Source organism: Manacus candei, unplaced genomic scaffold (assembly GCF_025592945.1).
Source record: "Manacus candei isolate 608988 ecotype Guabito, Panama unplaced genomic scaffold, ASM2559294v1 h1tg000090l, whole genome shotgun sequence".
NCBI lineage: Eukaryota > Metazoa > Chordata > Aves > Passeriformes > Pipridae > Manacus > Manacus candei.
The window spans coordinates 361,878-384,669 of NW_026138138.1; the positions used below are offsets into that span (position 1 = coordinate 361,878).

Genomic DNA, 22,792 nt, shown 5'->3' on the forward strand with positions numbered 1-22,792 from the left:
CTCTGTGTCACACATTTAGCACTTGAAAAGACTATAAAAGGATATTAGTTGGACTTCTGGAGTCTGCATTTTCTTTTATTGAAAATGATGTACAGAGTTCTTTGAATATTAGAATAATAGTAAGTAATGACTCTCTCTTTAGCAGTTTGGGGTTTTTTTAATGTTTTTATGTACTGATCTAATTTTTTTTTCTACATATAACTTGTATGGGCTTTTTTCTTGGCAAGATGTCCATGAACTTTTCTTCTTACACTCAAAGTATGTGTTGTGGGACAGGCAAAGAATCCCCAGAACTTCTTTGGTGTGTTTGTTTCCTCATTCTGTGAGGAGCAGTTGCTGTAAGTGATGCCAGTGCAAGGGCTTTGACACATTATATCTCATCAAACTGATTTTAGTGCTGCGATGTAACATCATGAGATTTGACAATAACAACATGTAACGTTTCAAGAGCTTGCATGTACATTGTCTCTCTGCTTAGATCAGGGGAAAGCTTGGAAAAGCCTTTACAGTTTGAGACCTTAAGTTGAAATACTCAGTTTTTTTGCATCCACCTATGACTGCCTTGGTTAGTGTGTAGTTCAGTTTTACAGGATGGGTCATGTTTGCTGTCAGATCTTGTCTTTTTTGGATATTAATTTTTAGTGATGAAACACCAGTTTGATCCTGACAAAGCTCCCAAGTGCTCCCTGAACAAAAGTGACCAGTAGATTATTTCCAGTGCCTCTGGTCAGAGCTCTCTCCTCTCAGCTGGTGGTTTGTATTCAAATCAGGTTTTATTTTTTAGTGGTATTATGGCAGTGTCTAAAGACATTAACCTATATTGAAAGCTGATTGTGCTGACACTGTAATACACACAGAGATACAATCTGTGCAAAATGTTGGAGAATGCAGGGGTGTAAAAAACTAAAAGCAATTTTCCATTTGTGAGACAAGAAGTGAAGAAGGAAAGAGAATTACGTGCTCTGCAGGCATAACAACTTTGTCTTATTCCCCCTTAGCCCTTTACAATCACATCAAAATAGACTGTTTAGGTCATTTACTGATGACCTGTGAATGCCATGTCTGTCACAGCCTTTTAAAACATACAAGTGACAAAATATTCCCAATAAATTTTAATTAGCATAGAGGCTGAAGATCTGGGAGCATCACCAAAATGCATTAGACCTACTGTTGTGGGAGGTCTAGCTATGGGCTAAGGGATTACTCAGTTGAGATTGCCAGTGCATAGCTGATGTGGCCATTTCAAATTATCAGAACCTAATTAAATGAAAACATATGGGCAGATAATGAGTAGAGCTGTTGGCTAGAAAATCCTCCAATATTAAATCAGAAGTTTCCTTTGGGGCAGTTAAAATACAGTGAATATGTCTTAGGCTGGGTGTTAATCACCAGTATTATAAGTGAATCTGATATGGGCCTGGAGGGAGATTTTAAAATTGAGTTTTTGTTATGAACTTTCCAAAGTTCATGCAGGGTCTTCAAGCCCTGTGTGGCCTCCCCCAGTGTGCTCCCTCCAGTCACAGAAGATTGAGGCTGTTCTAGCCTGCATACATGGTTTTTAATTGCTCTCAGAAGCCACAGCCTGAGTGCAGCACATCAGCAGCCCCTGGGGAGTGAGGCTGGAGCAGCACTGAACGTGAGCAAGGACAGCTGTGCTGGGAGGGTGCTGAGGAACCCTCTCTGACCTGCCTGGGCTCATCCTCTGTGATGGGCTCTGTCTTTTTGGGTGTGTTTAGTGCCCGTCCCAGCCCATGGGGTGGCAGTGGGGGCAGTGGGGAGTGGTGTAAAGGTGTATTTCTCCAGGGATCAGGTGAGACTGTGGCAGGTGAGAGCCAGGGGCCTCTCCTGGTGCTGGCTGGGCAGATGCCATGGGCAGGGCTGTGAAACACCTCTGGGAGTGAGATAGCCTGGTACGACTGTACAAAGATGACTGTGAATACAATGTGTGTTTTGGTTGAGGCAGTTCTTATTTCTGTGATATGAAAGCAGAGTTAGGCGATAAAACACTACATATTCCACCAGTTTGATTTCTTTTTCCCCACCAGTTACATTTAATTTGATTTTCATCTGCCCAGCCCTTGACAGCCTGCCTGTGCTGGTGCTGGAGTCCCAGTAATCCCAGTAAACCCAGCAATCAGGCCTTAAAAGAGCTGCCCCCTGTGAAGGCTGGAGGATTGCCCTGTCCACGGGCCCTCGGTGGCCGGTTCCTGTCCTCACTGCTGAGCCCCCCTGTCCTCACTGCTGAGCCCCCCTGTCCTCATTGCTGAGCCCCCCTCTCCTCATTGCTGAGCCCCCCTCTCCTCACTGCTGAGCCCCCCTGTCCTCACTGCTGAGCCCCCCTGTCCTCACTGCTGAGCCCCCCTCTCCTCACTGCTGAGCCCCCCTGTCCTCACTGCTGAGCCCCCCTGTCCTCACTGCTGAGCCCCCCTCTCCTCACTGCTGAGCTCCCCTCTCCTCATTGCTGAGCTCCCGGCCCCAAACTCCTCTGTCTGCAGGAGCAATGCTTTTGGGAATTACAGCTGCTTCTCATTGTCCCACGGCCATCAATAGGAACTGTAGTTTTGTTTCCTGGCCATGTGGCTTGGCTCTCTTAAAACAGATGTTGTCCAGCAACAGCCTGCTTTGCTAATGGATCTGGATCGCTTGGCATCAACAGCCTGTCTTCCTCTTTATTTACTGCTCTTCTAAGAATAGCTGTTTTCAAATAGAATTGGGGATGATGTGAATAAAAGTGTTAAATACCCTGGGACCAAGATCTGATGCCAGCAGGACCCCTCTGGAAATGTACTGACTCAGTGGTTCCTGTTTAAAATTAGATTTTGACACCTGTCAGCCAATTTTTTATTTAATGTGTGCTGTGTTCACCTCATATCATTCTGGTTCCTCAATCAAAATATCAGCCGCCCTTCAGAAGTCTGTTCCATGGACACTGTTATCCCTGTTAGCCACATCTGTTGTCTCAGTGACAGAAGGTTGTTTGACAGTCTGTTTTCCACAAAGCCTTGTTGATTGCTGTTACTTATTTCCTTTCTTTCTTAATCATGTCCTGTCTCCACTATTCTATTATTTTGCTGGTATGGATGACAGGATTATAATTATCTGGTTTACCCCATTTATCCCTTCTAAATATGCTTTTCTGGAAGTTTCCCATTGTTCCACACTTTTTTTTTTTGAAAATGAATGTGCAACACTTCAGAAAGGCTTCAGCCTTAAACATTTTCAAGCAAGTATTTAGATATGTTGATTTGAAAAGTGAGAGGCCAGGGATCTGACATCCTCCAAAGTAAAAACTGCAGTGAAAAGTGTCCCAGCATTACCCTGTGGCTGTGATCTGATGCTCTGCTGCTTTCCCAGAGCCCTCATGAGCTCACGGTCATGACGTTCTCCTGGAGCAATCCTGTGCTTTCTGTGTTACTGGTGTTAGTGCAGACAGCTCTGTCACTGCTCTCCTGTAGTGCTGTAGTTACCATTCCCTTTCTTCCTGATAACATCTTCAGTCTGATGTACAGTTTAAAAACAAAGAGACTTGTTCCTCATCTGCCTGGTTTGTGTGGCTCCAGGGTTTTTGGACAAATGGCTCTGCTTTGCCTCTGAGTGTTTGACTTTTCCATGTTCTGCTTAGTTTTAAATTCAGATCCCATATCTGAGAAAAAATTTTGACCTTCCATGCTGAATGACATTTTCTTAGATCTTCCAAATACAGTTGCTGATTTTCCATCACCCAAGCATGGTGTTTTAAAAATCTGCTAGAGAATGGTCATAAATTAGATATATTAAATGTAAGGGTGCAGGAATATTTTGAGTATGTTGTGACAGATGGATATCATGTCTTTCCTCTTTTAGGGTGGTTGGTGGCTTTGAGACTCTGACTGCTATGGAGAATGTGGAAAGTGACCCAAAAACAGACCGTCCCAAGGTACGTGTGAAGCACCAGGGGCTGTGGCCTCGCATGGCAGTGCTGCTCACCCTGCTGACACTTCTCAAAACTGAATTTGGGGGAGATGGCACAACTTAATCAGCAGATGGAATTATTGTTCTTCTCTTCTGCTCCCAGGAGGAAATACGAATTCAGACGACGACGGTGTTTGTTGATCCCTATGAAGAGGCTGATGCACAGGTGAGGATGGTTGGTTGGCTGGCTGTTTTATTTGAAAGGCCAAAGCTCTTCTGTGGAGAACTTTGTAACTTAATGCCTTTTCTTTGAACATGGGCAGCCCCTGGCCCATATGGTTGCCAGCTAAGGTTAAGCAGCTGCCATTCAGCAGTGCCTGGTGTGCCAGGATCATCGTCGCTCTTTCGGTGCAGAGTTACCCTTGCAGCTGAGTCTGGCACGGTGTCCAGGCCATCAGCTTCCCATGGCTTCCTTTCAAATGCCCACTCTAGCTCTGGGTAGCTTCAGGTAAGAAGGAAGGACTCTTCCTGTAGGTAGCCTGTTTGCAGTGGCCATTGAGAGGTGTCTCCTGAAGCCTGCCCTGTAATCACCGCGGTGCCGATTGCTGGGTTAGAGTGCTTAAAGCTTCAAAGAATTGTAGACCTTTTCTCCTTTGTCTCCTGCAACAGATTGCATCCTTTGCTTCCCACAGGTCACTGCTGAAAGAGAGAAGTTCCAGCAGGAAGAAGAAGCAGCCAAAACAAAAGCTGAGGTGGTCCCACCACAGAAGGAGGTCCAGGCTCCTAAAACTTACCGGCAGGGGATTGGAAAATACATCAACATGGCTGCAGCGTGAGTTCCCTGCCCATCTGATCTTGACTGAGTGTTTTAGGTTCTTTTCCTGCTGGATGCTGACTATGTTCAGTGCCATTGCTCAGATGTTTGGTTTGTGCCAGCAAAGACATCTTCATGTAGTCCTAACAGTCAAGAGTTTCCTCTCCTGTTGTTTTTCAAGATTACAAGTTAACTGAGCATTTCTTTTAGCACTTGAACGTGACCAAGTTGGTCTTTAGCAAGTTGGCCTTTAACAGCATGTACTGACTTCAGAACTGTAGATATATTTCCAGAACTCAGAAGTCCTTGAGGAACTAACTGTACAATGTCACTTCCCACACTATCTGTTATCCTCTTCCTTTTCTGAAGGCCATGGTCCCACAGATGTTTTTCATTTAGCAACTTCTCCCCTGCACAAAGTAGTTTCCCTAAGCCCCCATCAGTCTGCTGATCTGGTTCCCTGTTCAGCCACACAAACAGCTGAACTGGAAAGGGGAGCAGGTTCCCAGGCCTGCTGTGGGAGCACAGGGTGTCTGGTGAGTAGCTCCTGGTACCCGGCTGGTTGGACAGGCTTATCCTAAAGCACCCTCTCCCAGACACCCTTTGTACTCCTGTCAGGATTGGCAGCACTGTTTCTTTCCTAAGGACACTACAGAATCCTGGCTGAGCAACAGCTTAGCATGTGTTTGGGAAAAATTAAAATAAATGCCTTCCACTTGATTTTTAGCAGACTTCTCTAAAAGCATTTGTGAAAGTGTTGTTGTCTGTCTGCATAAAGGCCTATATTTATGCATACACAGATCTGGGCAGCTATTTAATCAGTTTGTGTGTGCCTCTGTGACTTACAGGCATTTGCATAACTGTGAGAACAGAAATATGTTAGCCCAGGTGGGTCAGTTTGGTGCGTCAGTAAAATGTTTCATTTACGAAATACTGCTTGTCCCTTAAAATATGTTCAACTTAAAACTGCTGCCATGTTGCACTGTATTTACAGAGGAAACACTGGCCGAGCTTGTGGCTCTGTGGAAAGGACCAAGCAGTATAGAAAGGACCTTCAGTCCTTGCAGCCTGCCTTGACACTGGGAGTTTGTCCACACAGCCCTTTGGCAGGTTCAGGGTTCTCTGTTCTCCCTGTCATCTACTGATACCTGACAATAAAACCAGAGCACATGAGCTGGCTGCATGTTTCCCTGGGGTTGCAAACTCTGCTCAAACAGCAGCAGCAGCTGCAACAGGTTGGGCTTGAGAAACAGGAAAGGATCTGAGAAGCTCGCCCAGCTGCTTTATACCTAATTCCTCATGAATCCATTCGCTGCCACAAGTGCAGGTGAGAAGGTGTAGAAGGAACTCGTGGCTCATGTTTTCATCATGACCATGATAAAAAAGTACAGCTGGTAAATCTTCAGCTCCGGCCTGGAGAACTTAATGTGCTTTGAACACATTCCTGGAAGTGTTCAAAGCCTGACCCAAACCATGCCCACAGACTCACACACTCTTTCTGGCCTTGCCAGGGGCCCCCATGTCCAACCCCCTGCAGTCCCCGTGCTGGCACAGAGCTTGCACTGCTCTCTGCTCGGCCAGGGATGGGCTAGTTCTGGTACAGCTGTTGTTGGGGAGAACAGGCATCCAGCTGCCCTGGTCCTGCTGAAGAGTAAATAGTCCCTGAGAGTTGTTTTCGTTTTGGCTCCAGGAAGCGCAGCGCAGAGGAGGACGGGCCCTCGACCAGCACAGCTGCGAAGAAAGAGAAAAAGAGCTCAGGCTTTGGGGACTTCAGCTCCTGGTAGCAGCACGGGGAGCCCAGCACTGGGGCAGCACAGCAACAACAGAAAAGGAGCCTCCCACGTGTCCCCAGAGAGCCTGAAAGACAGTCTGTCCTGGGGAGGGAAGGCACTGGCCTGCCCTTCCCCTGGGAAAGAGAACTGCTGCTTTGTTGAGGCCGGTTAATGTGGCTTTGTTTTCTAGAGAGCTCGTCCCCCCACGCTGCATCTTCCTCGAAGGCCGTTGTGTTGTTGTTTTGCGAAGCAGGGGCAGGCAGCCCAGCTCCCCAGGGCTCAGCTGGAGCCTTTCTCTGCATGGCTGGCAGTGGCCCAGGCAGAGCCCAGCCCCACAGGACGCTGCAGGGAGCAGGACGGGGGTGAAAGAGCTCCTTTCACAGGTAATGATCCCCAGACCGGCCCGTGTGCCAAGCAAAGGAATGAGTGAATGTGCTGGGAAGTGCCTGTGCTGCTGCAGGGCTCTGTGCAGGGGCCCCAGCCTGTCCTGCCCTACCCTTCCAGCTGCCTCTTGCTGCTTCTCAACAAGGACCAATTTTGTCTCTTGCTCTTTGTGGGCCTGCTGGGATGGTGCCTTGGTCTCCGAAGGGCCTCGCTCGCTCCACAACGAGCCCTCTCTGAACCTGTTAAAGTGTCAACAGCCTGGGGGAAGCTGCAAATGTAGATGGGGATCCTGGGGTAACTGCACCACTTGTTGCTCCCAGTGGCTGCCCTTCCCTGAGCCACTGGACAGCCAGAGGGGCCAGGATGCACCAGCTGACACCTGCCCTCAGGTCCCAGAAACTGCAGCCTGGAGCAACTGAGCAGGAACAGAAAGAACCATCCCTAAGGCTGCTCCTTGCAGGGGAACACAGCCCGTGTCTGCCCTGACATCAGGCTTCCCATCACTAGGGAAAACCATATAATAGAGCTGGCAGGCATCTCGGATATTTCCGTTTCATGCCCACAAATTATTAGGAATCTTAATAAAGCCTTATGGAGTAAAGGGATATCAGCCTGTGAAGTTTTAGTCCCAAAACATCTGTGTGTTACCTTCGCTTAGATGTTGCAGGCTCTGTCCTGAATGTTACTTTGGAGTTCATCTTAGGTGTTTTCAGGTGAGAGAAATGCCCTTCCTACCTCCTGTGTGGCTGAGGAGAAAGTTTTGTAATCCCCTTTGGAACAATACATTTGTATCGGTGGTTTCATGTTTTAAGAGAAGACTCCACTTATATAAAATTGCTGTAAAAACTTTTGGTAAAATATTTTGCATTAAATGCTTTTATTTTCTTTTGAGTGCTTGCCTTCAACTGTTCAACTATCATTTCCAAGATCATGGCATTGCAAAGTTGATTGTTGTACAAGGAAATGATTCATTCGTGCTTTTTAAGATGCTCGTAAGGAACTGGGATCTCTGCGGATATGATTGCATCTTTGTTAAATCATAGGAAGTTCAAACTAGTTTGAAAGAATAATAGGGGGGGGTTGTTTTGCAACATTTTTGAGCAACTAAGTTTGAAATAACATGTTTGATTACTGGAACAGGGGGTATGATGGTACTTTCCTAAAGCTGAGTTTATTCTGTCCTATTGGAACCTCTTGTTTCTACTGGGCTGGCCTTTTCATGATAAATTGTTATTGATTCCTTCTACCTAACTTGTACTTCAGCACATTTTTGAGTCATCAAGTTCACAGTATTGCTAGAGCTGGAATAGTTTCTTGAATCCATAAACGTAAAATGCTTTTTTTGTACTAGATTAAAATGAAGATTATTATGAAGGAAAGGAGCTTTTGATTACAAGGAAGGCAGCAGAGGTGTGGCAAGGATTCCCATTTCAGCAAGTCCTTGCTGCAGATTGATCCAAGGTGGCAGATGCCCATACCAGGAGCAGAAGTTCAGCAAAGCAGTGAAGGGCTCAAGTGCACCAAGTCACGGCCAAGCCCTCGGAAGGCAGAGGAAGGCTGAGCGTGCTGGAGCAGGCGGGTGCCGGAGGGGCCGTGCCACTGGCTTGGTGGGTGCAGAGGGCTCTTGCAGCCCCCCAGGCACAGGTGACCCCAGCATGGGCCTTGTCAGTCCCCTTGGCTCTTGATGGAGTCACAGCATGGCCGTGGCCACCCTGCAGCTGGCAGATAAGCCCCACACGCAGGCGCTGGGTTGGAAGTATCGACTGTTTCTGGGATCCTCCTGCAGCCCCTCACCAGCAATGTTTGGAAGGAACAGGATGTCGGAAACCTGGCACAGGAAGCAGCTTTTAAAAGCAAGAGAGGGGATTTGCCAAACACCCCCCAGGTTCACACTGTTTGCTTTGGAGAAGGCAAGCAAACTCAATCAGACAGGAAGGAGGCGGGCAGCGCCTGCCCCGGCCGGCAGCACTTACACTACAGGGTGCAGGCAGAGAGTTCTCACTTCCTCTCTTTCTTTGGAAAGCATGTTTGTTATCACAGCCCTGGTGCAGGATTTAACCACCCTGTGCTGTGAGTGTGGGGAAGGGGCCAGAGCCAAGGCTGTGCTCAGAGCTCAGGGAGCACAGCCCCCCTTGCTCTGGGACATAGGTGGATCCATGGAAACGACATCCAACCCCTCAGCTCAGACCTGGGTATCCCATCTCTGCCACCCACAGGGACCAAGATCCCCGCTGCAGTGCAAGGCTGGGACCAGGCTGCAGAGCTGGGAGGGGCAGTGGGATGCCATCACTCCCTCCTGCTCTGCCACACAGCCACCAGTGTCCACCCATCCCACACAGTGCTTTAGCTCACTGACCTGACACAAACAGCCAGCAGTGGGTTTGCTTCTTGGGCCTTAAACCCTGCAGCAGAAAACTCAAAAAACCAAAGGGAGCTCAATGGGTGGATAAGTGAAGGGAGGGGAGGGGAAGGGAAGGGGAGGGGGAAGAGCTCCCAGTTGTATCAGCCTGTTCACCTCCCTGCTCCCACAGCCCCCACCTCCCCCACGTCCTCTGGGGAGCCCAGGTGGGGTTTGGGAGATTCCAGCTGTGGCTGCTGGTGCCCAGCAAGCAGCACTTGTGGCCATGCTGCTCTGTGGCCAACCACAGTGTGTGTGTCCCACGCTGGTGGAGCTGATGGGCACAGCACGGCTGTTCCCAGCCGAGAGCGTGCGTGGAAATGTGTGCAGGGATTTTTAAACAAAACACGTTGTGACCATGGCCCCATGAGGGACATACCCACTGAAGAGACATACTGCTGTTTGGGACAAAGCTGGGGCCGTGGGGGGAGAGCTGAGCCCAGGAGACACTGCAGTTAAGCCATGCTGACACTGTTCTGCTGCAAACCTGAACCCCACTGAACTCAGCCCTGGTGCACAGGCCTGGTGGGCTCTGCAGAGCGGGGGCTGCACACGGGGCCTCGCTGGGGCCAGCACTGACTCACCCTCCGCTGAGCTCAGTGACTTCATCTGCTGGAAATAGCAACCAAGGAGGAATCATCTCTGTCACTGCCATACCCGTGCACACACAGGCACTGGCTGCTGCCTGCACTGCTGCCTGCACCCAGCCCCAGCTCCAAGGCAGGAGCAGCCCCTCCAGTCAGCCCCATGCTGGAGCTGCTCCACACAGGACAGCACAGGACAGGATGGTGCCCGTGGCTGCACAGGCTGACGGCCCTCGACCGCTGCCAGCCCTGTGAGGGTTGGAGCAGGAAGCTGCTGCAGGAGTTGGTGAACTCAAGGGGTCTCAAGGCCAGAGAGCTGTATCCATGCCCCTGCTCATACAGCACAGACAGTGCAATTTGCACTCAGCAAGTTGCACTTAGCTCCAGAAAAGGCACCTGGCTCCCTGCAATGGCTTCCACAAGAAAGGGCTCCCACAGCTGCCCCGGGAGCGAAGCAAAGCCGTGGCAGCAGCTGGCAGTGGCTGTCTCAGATAACAGGGCCACTGCCCAGGGCTCTTGCTCTTATCACTGGTGAGAAGAGTCTTCCTGGGGTTTGTACTGAGCCAGCACACAGCAACCCCCAGACAGCCCAACTATGGCTCTGCCACAAGGGCCAGAGTTGTTGGAGCTCCCATGGAGGCACCCTGTGAGTCTCCACCCTGAGCTTTCCCAAGGGAACAGTGCTGGGATGGGGTTGTGGTGCTGGAGCCAGGGTGGAGGGCTGGTGTGGGCACAAGGCAGGTGTTGTCTCCTTCCCAGCCCCTCTCCTCTTTGTGATGCCATCGAGAGGCCAAATCTTCCCTTTTACACAGAAAAAAGGCTCATCAGCAATCCCAGCAGGCTGGGTTTGACAGCTCATAACTTTATGGCTTTTAAAAAATAACCACGGCCTGTTTTAAACACTGGTCAAGGTCTCCTCTGCCCTTCCCCCTGGAAAGCTTTCCCAGCTCTCACTTTTCTGATATTAGATACTTTCTCTAATCTTTGGCCTTCATTTATTAATGGCTAATTATATCTATTTGCTTTAGTGCCAACATTGTCCTCTAGCTTGAATAGCTTTCTTGCCTCCCTAATGCTTGCTTCCTGGCACTATTTATAGGCAGCAATTGTATCCCCCCGCAGCCTCTGTTGTGCTTGGCTACACAGGCTCTGTGCCTTCAGCCTCCTCAAAGGGCCCCATTGCCCTCCTGCCTCCATCCCTGTCCCCTCCTCGACTGGATGGGGTCAGACAGGTGCCCAGCCTGTCCCTGGCTCTGGCAGAAACCACTTAGATGTCAACACTGGCTGTGACGCTTTGGGGCAGGAGCTGGGGCAGAGCCTTGTGCCTTCAGGGAGTCCTGTCAGTTATTTTTTTAGACAGCCCCATGGGTTTATTTTTTTAGGCAAATGCAGGGATCACTCCAGGGTCCTGTTTGCCTTCCCTGTCCCTCCTATCCCATTTCTCTCAAGGGAGAGTGAGTGCCCACCAAGGCAGCGCAGGGAGTTGTGTGATTCCTGTCTGCGCTTTCATCCTGGATGAAAGGGATGCTAGAAAACATTTGTTTTTATGATAAAAACAATTGACCCAGGAGGAATCTGCCTCACCAGGATGGCCTGCAGCAAACTGTGGAGACGAGGCACAACATGCAGCAAACATCACGTGCTTCCAAGCCTCGGAGCAACTGCAGAGCAAATCCCTCTCCACGTGGAAGGAAACCCACACTGGGCTTCCACGGCTGCTCCTGAGCCCAGACAACACAGCCAGTGATGGTTTTAGTGGATTTTGTTGGGAAAGGGAAGACCTGCAGAGGACATTGTTTATTTTTTTTTAATGAATGCCCATAGATCTCAACTGAGCTTTTAATAGATGGGTTCCTCGCCAGCGGCAATCGCAAATTGATTGCAGCAGAAATGGCAAGTGAAGACAAATATAGTGCAGGGCTGCCTGCAGGGAGAGCACGGGGAGGAAACTTCGGATGCTATTTTTGGTGTTTTGTCTCCACTGCTTACAGTATTTCTAATCTTTGTTTCTCCTTAAAAACATGTTTGGGGGTGGGATGTTTTTGGTTTTTTTTTCCTTGTGTTAAAAAAAGTTCCATTCTCTGTAGAAAAAGTTGGGTGGCCATGTCCATGCCCAGCTCTGCAGAGCTGGTGGGTGCCATGGCCCTGGTTGGTGTGGCAGGAGGGTGAAGGTACACTGGTGATGCTGCCTCCATCCCCTCCCCTGTGACCAGAACCAGGCCCATCTGTCCCAGGCACTGCACAGAGATGGGGAGGGGAGTGCCAGGGTGCTTGGCAGAGCAGAAGAACACTTCAAGTTATTGCTGGGCTTGGGGAGCCAGAGCTGGGTGACACTGGAGTGATGTTAAGGGCTTTATGGCCCTGATGTGCTAAACTTCTCAGCCCCAGGGGATGATCGGGATGGTGCAGACGGAGGCAGGTTCACAGGACAAGCCTCTGGTGCAGAGGTGTCTCTCTGATGCTCGTGGGTGTGAGAGACAAGGCTGTGGTCAGAAACAAAGGAGCAGAAATGCGAATAAAAAATCTGTGTTTAAGTACAGAATAGTGAAATAAAAGTGGATCATGGCAGGGCTGGCTGTGCCTTGGGAGCCTTGGTCCTGCACAGCCAGTGTCTGCCTGGTAGTCTGGGATGTTTGCAGCAGCAGTTCAGGGGAGACTATCACCTCGCTGAGGACCTGACAGCATTTCAGACCATGGGATAGGTTTGTGTTGTCTATGTGAGGAGGCTTCCTGGTATGAGAAGCCCCAGATGTTCTTCTGCCTCCCTGTTTGTCCAGACCATCTTCTGCCTTGATTCGATCAAGCTGCAATCTGGCATTCACTAAAAAATCCCTCTATTTCCCGTGTTTGTTCTTAAATAACATAAAAAGCCCCTCTCCACCAGCACGCTGGATGGTGCTGGCATTGGAATAAAGAGAACAAAAATGGGGAAAAGAAATTGTTCATCAGTGGCTCAGTGAGCCAATTAGCAGAGGGCACCTGTGGCCCTTTCATTCCCAGCCAGGCTGATATTGCATGTCCAGCACAGCACAATGCTTATACCCAGCAGCTCAGCATCACCCACCTGAGCTGGGCTGAGCTGGGGTTGCTGAGAACCCCAGGAAGGAAAAAAAAAAAATTTTAAAAAATTTGAAAACCCCCTTTTTTAATGTTTTTAAGGCACACACTAACATCCACATCTGACAACTCTGCACCACCCACCCACCCACCCCACAGCCCCATTGCAGGAGGGATCAGGATCAGGATCTCAGTGCCCTGCAGAGATGTCCAGGCATCTCTGGAAGAAGGGGCTCAGTGTCACACTGGGCACATGCCCTCTGCCACCTGAGAAGGTTTCCAGCTGGCCTTGCTGGTGCTGGTATGTGCAGATGTACCAGGGAGGAGCAGCAGCCCTTGGGCACAGTCCAAGGGAAATGTCTGTGGTGCCACAGGCGCCTGCCCGTCTCCGGCGCTGGCACCGGCTCTGCACCGCTGTGAGGCTGCCGACGACCCCATCACTGACCAGCCAAACTCCCTTTTTGGGGCAGCACACTCCAGCTCAGCCACCCCCCTCCAGGAGGTTATTTCGCAAGAGAAGGCAGCTTGAGAGGAGGTTTTCGTGGCCGGGGATCAAAGTCCTGGGCGCCCGCCCACTTTCCCAGCATTTCGCTGTCGCACAGCCCGGGCCTGCAGCCGGGTTTATGTGCCAGCACCGCGCTGGGGAGGCAGCAGGGAGGGGGAGCCCAGGGCTTGCAGGGGGAGAAGGGCTCGGCTGTCCCAGGGCTGGGATACTGAGGTCAGCCTGCTCGCCTCTCCCACCCTGGGCACCATGGAAAAGGGGTGTCAAACCCTGTGGCCACCCTCTGGGAGGGCAGGGATGCTGCGAAAAAAGGGACTGGTGAAGAACAGGATTCCCAGTCTTCAGCAGTCACAGGGAAGCAGCTTTTCTTTGCCCAGAGACGGAGGCATCGTGTTCAGGTCCTGCAGGTATCCCAGCTAGTGGAAGCGTGGCTGGACCTTCCCTGCCCCGATTTGGGCAACACCAACCCCAGCCTAGGCAATAATCCTGCTCTCTCCATCCTGCTCCATCTCCACCAGTCCTGAGCTGTCTCCTGGGCCAGCTGAATAAGCTCATTTTTCACTGTGCTTGGTGGCTGCAGACCTCGCAGAGCTGTGCGAGGAGGCAGGCGGGGACAAGAGGAAGAGTTAACTGACTTTTACAGCTTTCTTTAGTTAAGAGCATATATTTACACAGTGAATAACCTGGAGGGCTCACATTTTAAGACACTGATGTATTCCCCCCCACCCCGATAAAACAACATGCTTATACCCGCAGGGTCTGTGGGGTGGGACACAGAGCTCCCTTGCCAGCCCCACTCCCAGTGCAGACAAGGAAACCAGTAACACCACCCAACTCAGCCTCTCCAGGGCTAAGTAAACATTCCTGGCTCCTCCTCTGTCCATTGCAATGAGGCTTTTCCCAGGTCCGGTCTTGCAGGGGCACAGTCGCTTTCCCCCCACCAACACCCTCGTCCCGCAGAACCAGAAAGGCTGGGAACCACCTTCTCATTTCCAGAATAAATGTATTCCAAGAACATTCCCCTCCTGAAGCACTGGCCCTTGTCTGTCCCTCTTGGTTTGCCATTTCATTCCATTTCCATTTCATCCAGCCCCCATTCCATTCCCATAACCAGACGGGGGTGGCAGGGGGGTCGGGGTCAGTTGTCACCTCCCAGCGACTGTAAATGGCAGCAAAGGGCTGGGGATCACCCGTCATTCCCATTGCAATCCAGGCCTGAGGGAGTAGGGCTCACCCACACCATCACTGATCCCACCTGTGTCACTGCTGGACACTTGTCAGCAGACACTGGGCTGGCAAGAAGCCAGGCTGGCACGTGCCACAAAAAAGGGTAGAAAACTGACAGGTTTGGGGCCAGGAGCTGTTCCTGCTATATTATTATTGGCAACCTCTGCTATAAGGAAAAACAATAAAATTAGGAATAGATGTAAAGAGCAACATGTTTTTTTCCTCCACCCAGCTGAGCTGTCGAGAATAAATCACTGGGTATTTTTGCAAACACTCAGCGAGGTCGGGGAAATCTGCTGGGAGCCGGAGTGCTCAGGTCAGGGCTGTCCTGCCAAGAGATGATTACAGCCTGTCCTAGGGACAGAGGAATGGGGAATGGGGCCAAGAGGTGTCTCAAGTCCAGGAGTAAGATTACAGGCTACAGGGTCAGCAAAACCCTCCTGCGCTCTGGGCGGCACCTGAAACCTCACCAGAAAGGAAAGCAGCCGGTTCAAGCAGCACTGCAGGTGGCAAATGGCCCTCGGGGGGGACAGGGGCGCTCCAGTAGCCCCCCCCCCAGGATGCTCAGGGGAGAATTAATTGGTCAATACATGGCATTTCTGCCCAGCAGTGAGACAAAGGGTCGGTTCCTGCCATCACATGTCCTGGGGCAGGGCGCTCCCCAGACCCACCCCAGGCTGTGTCCTGCAGCCCTGGAGTTGGAGTGCTTGGACCCTCTGCTCCTGACCCCTTGCCTAGAGTTGCACAGAGGCAAGGCAAACATCTCTGCAGTCTGTGACCTCCACATAAAAACACAGAAGCAATGTTCCTCTCCTAAAAAAAAGGATCAAAAGAGTAGATTAAACATCCAGCTCAGCACAGTGCCTGGGGTCTATTGCAGTGGTTAATCTATAACAAAGCCAGATACGTGTTGCTAGAGCTTGGCCTGGGTTTTTTTTAGCATCTCTGTGTTTTTTCCGAGGGTGAGGGCTCCCACACACCCCGCTCGCAGCGGCAGGGCCACTCGCTCTGTCGAGGAATCCAGTCTGAGCTTCATTCAGCTCAGGGCCTTCTCTGCCGCCTCCACACCCCTGCCATGCTTTCATCTTCTATTAAAATCAAGCCCATAGCACAGCAAAGCCACAGGGAGCAACAGCAAAGCCAAACCAGATGCCACTCAGAGCTCACATCAAGGAGACACTGGGGCTGGATGCTGAGGGAGGGGGAACAGGGGCACAGTCCTCTGGTCCCCATTCCTGCCCACTGGGTGACTTCAGGATCCATCCCACAACCTCCTCACATACAGGTAGGTCCCTGCCCAGCACCCTACACCCCAACATGCTGCAGTAAGTCCAGGCACAGACATTTCCAGCCAGGTTTAGGCAGTGTTGGACCCAGCAGTGCTGACCACAGGCGGATTTCCCCGGGAGGACAGCAACGACCTTCACTTCTCTATCCAGTGTCCGAGGGGATCAAACATTTGCACAGCTCAGCTTCATGTAAAAATGAGAAAAAGAGAGGAAAATGGGAAAAAATGGGGAAGAGGGTAACTACCAGCTCTGCTGATACCGCTGCTGGCTGCCCAGGGAGCCTGGCAGAGCCAGCCCAAGAGCAGATTTCACTGCCCTGTGATGTGAAGGCTGGAGACTCTCACACAGCCTGGCTGTTGCCCTTGCCTCTTGGACATAATTGAAGTGTAGGACCTGCTGCCTGGCTCAGAGATGAGCTCACTTTTCAGAACTGACATGCACAGAAACCAGAGAAGTTTCCATGAAGTCCTTCACACTGACAGTGTTGGGTGAAGTGCTGGCTCTTGTTACAAGTCCAGGGATTTTTGAGTGGTAAAACTGTAGAGTGTTAATGCTCACAAACAGGCGTCAGAACAGCAGCTCGTGTGGCCAGAGGGCTCAGATGTTGCACCTTGAACAGCCAGGCTCCCTCCCAGGCAGATACAGGCACCAGCACCAATCCTGCCCTTGGGAAGGAGTTATGTCCCATCCAGGATAGTCAGGCCATGGTATTGCTGGACATCAGCAGCTTGCTCCTGGCTGTATGGCACAGAAGAAAGGAAGAGCCAAGGAGAGGATAGGCAGAGAAAGGAAAAAAAAGCAAAACCCGAAAGAGAAAAAAGTAAGAGAATAAAAAAAGAAGAAGGGAAAAAAAGGCAAAGAGAAAAGCCAAGAGATACAAAGGAAAGGAATGGCAAGGGGCAGCATTGCTGTGTGATCAGGGGGCAGTCAGGGCTGGAAAAAGGCTCTGGGGACTCCCATCCCCTGAGAAGGGCAGCTGGGCCCTCTGCCCAAGTCTCATTGCTGCAGCTGCATCTCAGATTATGTTCATTGCATTGAAATAATTTCTCCTTTCACCACCTCTAGCCTGAGCATCCAACAGGCACAGCACAGTGCCTGGCAGTGTGTTTCCCCAGGCTGGGGCTGGTTCCTAGTGGGAGCTCCCAACTCCATTGCCTGCTGCCCCAGGCAATCCTGGCAGCCAAGGAGGGTGACAGCCAAGGAGCTGTGCCCAGGCACTGCTGGTCACAGGCAAGGATCCTCCTGGGCTCCAGCAGCTGGACACAGATCCAGATCTCAATCCGGATCCCCACCTGTGCACACAGGGCTGCTCTGCATCTATAGTGCAAACGGGAAAAGTCAAGATTAAAAACACCCCTCACCCTCTGGCACAGCTGCAATCACTTCATCAGGCAACACTCTGCATAATGGTCACTGCTGTGCTGATTTAACCAGCCCTGTGTACTGGATCTCTGCTTGCCAAGCCAGCTGCTGGAGTTCTAGGAAAGCAAGGGATGAGGAAGGTAGTTTTGACGCAAGTTTGTGGCCCGATGGGATGAGACACAGCACAGCAGACCAGGACTGTGAGTGCCGGCCACCACCCTGTGCTGGGCAGGAGCAAAAGCCCTGGAGCAGTCGAAGCTGCTGTTGCCAAGGCAAGAAATGAGTGAGAGACATCCACACCCAGAGTTCCTAATGGCAAAATGAGTCACTGCCCTGTGCCTGCAGCATCCAACACCGAGGACACACTGGCTCCACACCTCAGTGGGATCTGCTCAGGACAGGGTGGGTGGCTGAGCAAGGTGGGAGCTCTCCTTTTGGCTACACTACTCGGAACTCTAGCCAGCAGAACCTGCGGTGGGAGGCAGGATCATGATGTCAGCCCCACAGCTGCCCTGCTTACCCACATTAGTCTTCGGATAACATTTTTTTTCCCTTCTGACACTCTTATGTGCAGTCTGGAGCTGGACAGGCTGCAGGACAGGACAGGGCACAGGTTAAAATGTTGGGCGCAGAGCCAGACAGATGCAAAGGAGAGAGGATGGGGAATCAACAGAGGCACTGGGCATCACAGGGCAGGGAGACTTCCTGAGCATTGGCTAAACAATTTAATGAGGGGACAGCGATGGGGAACAGTAAAATGAGGCTAAAATATAAGGACAAACATGAACAAGGCAATGAGAGAGCAAAACCCTGGGGGAGGCTGATCTGGTCATGATGAGGGTGCTGATAGGGCAGAGGCTGCCATGGTCTTTACTAACAGGCCATCAGCTGCAGGACAGGGCTGCTCCAGACCACTTGGCCTCTGTAGCTTGTCCTGCCATGGAGGAAACCCTCCAACACACACATGCACACACAGCTCCAAGTGGTTGAAGAGCCAGCTCAGTAAAACTCTAAGTTCAAGATCTTGGGGCCTCTCAGGAGGAACACGCTAAATAAAGAAACCAAACACACTGTATGTACCATTTTCCCCATGTGCATTTTCCTCATGTGCATTGCAGATGAGCTGCTGCAGCATGTGCAGCTGTGCTCAGGGTGGCAAGGGGAGAGGGGAGGTGGAGGGGCCTTTCCCAGAGAGATGCCCAGTTGTACACATCCCAGTGACACCAGCAGTGCTCGGTTATTCAGGGCTCTCACACATCTCATTTGCCAAGTTTTAGTAAACTTTCCCCACCCCATCCTGGGTGTGGTGGTAGGAGGTGTCTCGGTGCACTCGCTGCCACTCCCCACTGTGGTCTCAGTGTGTGGTGCCTTCACACCTTCCTATCGGTTCCTGCAAACCCGGCTCTGATCAAGATGGTTTTGCAGAGCCCAAGGTGCAGGTGGGATGACAAGCCCCAGAGCACAGAAAGAACTGCCCACCAGCCTGAGCTCCCCACTGCCTCCCTGTCTTGCTGCATCCTCTCCCAGGTGGGCAAGGAACACTGAGCTGCATGGCACAGCCCTACAGACCAGGAATCACCACAGCAAATCCTCAGGTAGGGCTCAGTCACAGCAGCCTGTCCACAAGCAGCCAAGACATTGCTGAGCACGGGGACAGCCCCCACAGCATCCTCCAGCTGAGCCCTTTTGGGAGCTGGATCTCTCCAGCCAGCACCTCAAATTCTGAATACCCCCCTGGGATGCCAGGAGCCTCTCAGAGCTCCCCTGGCAGGAGGAGATGTCCCAGCCCATTGCCTGCACAGCCTGTACAGGGACGGTGCCGTGCCCGGTGAGAGACACGTTCACATTCACACAGCGCCTTTGGCTGGAGGGATCTCCAGTAATGCTGCAAATACCAGTTACTTGAGTGGTGGCCACACACATCAGTCATGTCACCCCATCTCTACATCACATCAGGTCCTCCAAGATAGAATCCCCCGGGAATGCTGGGCAAGATGCAGATGTAATTACCCCACATGGAGTTTACCCCATGCAGGGGCAAAACCTCTGCTCCTGTGAAGCTACCCAGAAAGCTTTGACTGTTCAGGGCATTCCTATCTAGTTTGAAAGCAATCAGGACCAGGTATGGCATTTTTCTCCAGAAAAGCAGAGATTGCTCTAAGTCTTCAGAAAACACCAAATCTGAGCTGACGTTGTACCGCGTTTCTATGCAGATGAGCCTTTGGTAAAGTCCAGCGCTCACAGGTGAGGTGTAGCCAGGTCTTGGCATCAACCATCACAGATCTGCCTCACAAAACACATGCAGCTATTCCTGCCCCCACAGCCCTGGCCATCAGTCCCCTGACCCAATAAATGCTGCAACCAGCAGGGGTTTCTAATAAAGGCCTGGGGATCGCAGCCTGTCACAGCACCGACAGCTTGGCTGGATTAGAAACCTGATTAACGGCCTCGGGGGAGATTAGAAATTGCTATTTTGAGAGGGGGTTTTCATAGCAGGCCCTGTGTAATCTGCAGCCCGAGCAGGACGGCGTTCTCCTGCACTGGCTGTTTTCTGGGGGAGCCAACACTCCTGGCAGCCCAGGCCAGGGGGTACATTTCTCTCTGCTCAGAGCCCTGTTTATGTTTGCTGCAGTGCTCATCGCTGGCTGATCACAGCAATTATATGGGGGAGGCATATTTACATGTTTTAACTCTGAAACACTGAGCAAACAAGGCAAGATAATCATTAACTTTGGGAGCTGTTAACCTTCAGCACGAGTTTTGGCCAGTGAAGGAGAAGTCTGCCAGAACAAAGTCTCTATTTTAGTAAACATTGAAAGAATGACGTGAGAAAGCTTTTGGTTTTGTATATTATGAGTAGGTAATTATAGGGCATTAATTTGTGTCTCCAGCCTCGATGCTGTGAGAAACTTTTCTTTATAGAAGAGAGGAGGAAAGGGGGGAAAAAGCACGGTTAAAATCCACTGGTTTCATCTGCCTGGGAGAAGGAGGAGCAGGGCAGTCCAGCACAGCATTGTTGGAGGGCTATAGGGCTGCAGCTCATACCCGCTCCTTCACTGCTGATTATTAGGCCAAAGAAATTGTATTTAGACCTAAAAGTTGCTGCAGGAGCTTAATCAGTAAAGCAGCTCCTAACCTCTTTGCTCAGGTTAGGAGCAAAGAGCAGCACCTTGTACTCTGCCCACGAGGTTCAAGGACTGGCGAAGCTGGCTCCCAGCACATGCAGGAGGCAGGGTGGGAGCACAGAGGCTCCCTCGGGCTGGCTGGGCACTGAATCAAACACCAGGAAACATCGGTATCCTTCCTGACCACAAATTGTTAATGCTGCCCCTGGGTAACACATTCTGGAGGGGAAAGAAGAGGAACAACAAAAATCAAAATGCTGCAGACTTTGGACTGTTACGGGTATCATAAAAAAGTGGGTACTTGAGGAAAGAGGAAGATAAAGGAGGAAGAAAGGAAGGGAAGATGAAAAGTTAAGTAGACAAGCAGATTTACAGTCTTATGGTTACACATGATAACCAAGCAGAGAGTGCCATCCACTCAATAGTGCTTATTTGACCATCAGTGGGAAACAGATGAGTAATTGAGGCCTGTAAGGAGATTATGGCCAGAAACAGTCTCCTGCTCCAAAGAGCAGCTGCTGGGAGCTGTGGATTCCCCAGTCTAGCCTGACTTGGGGCTGACTTGACACAGGAGGCACTACTCACTGCCAGCACAGGTGATGGGCAGATGTTTGGGCATCCTTCTCCACAGGGCACAGAAAAAGCAGTTCCATTTGCCATTTAACACAAGGTACAGAGATGGATAGTTTTGGGAGGGGCCTGAAGTGTCACAAAATGCCATCTTTTCCCTTTGAAGTTCACTTGTGCTTGTTCTTCAGGGCAGGCTGTAAGAGTCTCACAGATTCAGTTCTTTCCTGGGAGGCAGAGCCACCCTCCAGCACTGAGGCCAGTACTCACCCTCCTGTCCCAGTGCCCCACATACCTTTCACACACAGGCTTTACAGCACTCAGCACGTGCCTCTCAAAGTGGTTTCACAGTGTTCAGCAGTTCCAGATCAACAGATCAAGGGTTCACTGCAATAACATCAGCAGGTTTTCCCTGCGCATGGCAGAGAATCCATTAATGTTTGTTTAGGAAATATATTTGTTTAAGAAAGCTCCCCCAGCCCTCAAAAGCACGTGTTTTACAGCTGCAACCCAGCCCCCAGATGTAGCAATTTCCCCCAGGCCCAATTGCAAAACAAGTTGCTCTGGCCCTTGGCAGCCCCAGCTCCCTGTCACAAGATCCCAGACTTCTAGTGAGCTTTTAAAGAAAGTTTTGGAAAATCGTTTGTTTGCACAGGCAATGGCACAGAGCTCCTGCAGTTTGGGGTTGGTTTTTTTCCTTTTAGTGTTGCACCTCTGTGAGCATGGTTTTATATGATTCAGTAGTAAAACATTCTGAATAATCTTTTCTGCAGAATAAAGCTTATTTGATTTTGCTTTTAAATGGACAAATAGCTTGACTCACAATTCAAACACAGCTGATTAATGCCATTCAACCAACAGCTAAAAAGCCCTCCAAACTTTTACCACAATCAGGCTCTTTAATCCACAGGAGTTTTAACTCTACAACATTTGTAACATAAGAAAAATGTTTCAGATGCCCAATATACCATTGCTGCTCTTTCATCAGCTCTAAGGCCCAAACTGGAGGCTTTTGCTCATGTTGTAAAACTAACAACTTCCATCAGGTGTAAAATAAAGCAGATGATCATTGCTAATCATGTCATGAAGGTGTTCTGAAAATTAAATAACATTGACAACCCTTTCTGCAGGTACAGGGCAAGCCACGATATTCCATGCAGCGATGGACTTCACAAACATGTACATGTTTTAATGCCAGGATGCAAACTCCATTTTGAATGAAGGGCTAATTTGGTCCTGCCATTGTTTTTTCTTGAGCTAGAAATCACTGAAGTCTATTTGGGCAAGAAGGAAAGTTAAGCTATGATATTTACTACTAAAATACAGAAATCAGACCACCCATTAATCCATTAAACACTGAGAAACCTATATTGTCTGCTTTCTAGAGTGATCTTTACTACGTCAAATTTGTGGGCAATCAGGTTTCTGTGTAACATAAGCATAGATTAATCTGCTGCAGGGATCATAGAACATCTCAGATCCTCAGCTGGAGTCTTATTCAGCAATACTACAGAAATGGATGAGCCAAACCCTCAGATTAGCTCAGTCCCCGCTAGAGGAAGAAACAAATAATGCTCATCAGTTCCGTGGCTCAGCCATTTCCCAGCCAGGGATGCCTTTGCCCAGCCCAGCTAATCCACAGCCAGGGATGCCTTTGCCCACCCCAGCTAATCCACAGCCAGGGATGCCTTTGCCCAGCCCAGCTAATCCACGGCTGCTGTGCCCAGGGGAGGTGAGTGCCAGTGCCAGCAGGTGCTCGGCTCCCGGGTCAGACCCAGCTGGGGGAGAGCCAAGGGAAGGGGACACAGGAAGAGACAAAA

General features: G+C 50.4%; 1 protein-coding gene across 1 annotated transcript in view; it reads left to right on the forward strand.

Annotated features, from left to right (window-relative positions):
- Window positions 1–7,752, forward strand: part of PPIL2 (peptidylprolyl isomerase like 2) — a 66,414-nt gene extending 58,662 nt beyond the window's left edge. The window contains exons 17-20 of the mRNA XM_051767967.1: window positions 3,844–3,916; window positions 4,055–4,117; window positions 4,584–4,723; window positions 6,396–7,752. Of these exons, the coding sequence (XP_051623927.1) occupies window positions 3,844–3,916; window positions 4,055–4,117; window positions 4,584–4,723; window positions 6,396–6,489 (370 nt within the window). The 3' untranslated portion in view covers window positions 6,490–7,752. The remainder of the gene's footprint in view (window positions 1–3,843; window positions 3,917–4,054; window positions 4,118–4,583; window positions 4,724–6,395) is intronic.
- Window positions 7,753–22,792: the final 15,040 nt, after the last annotated feature.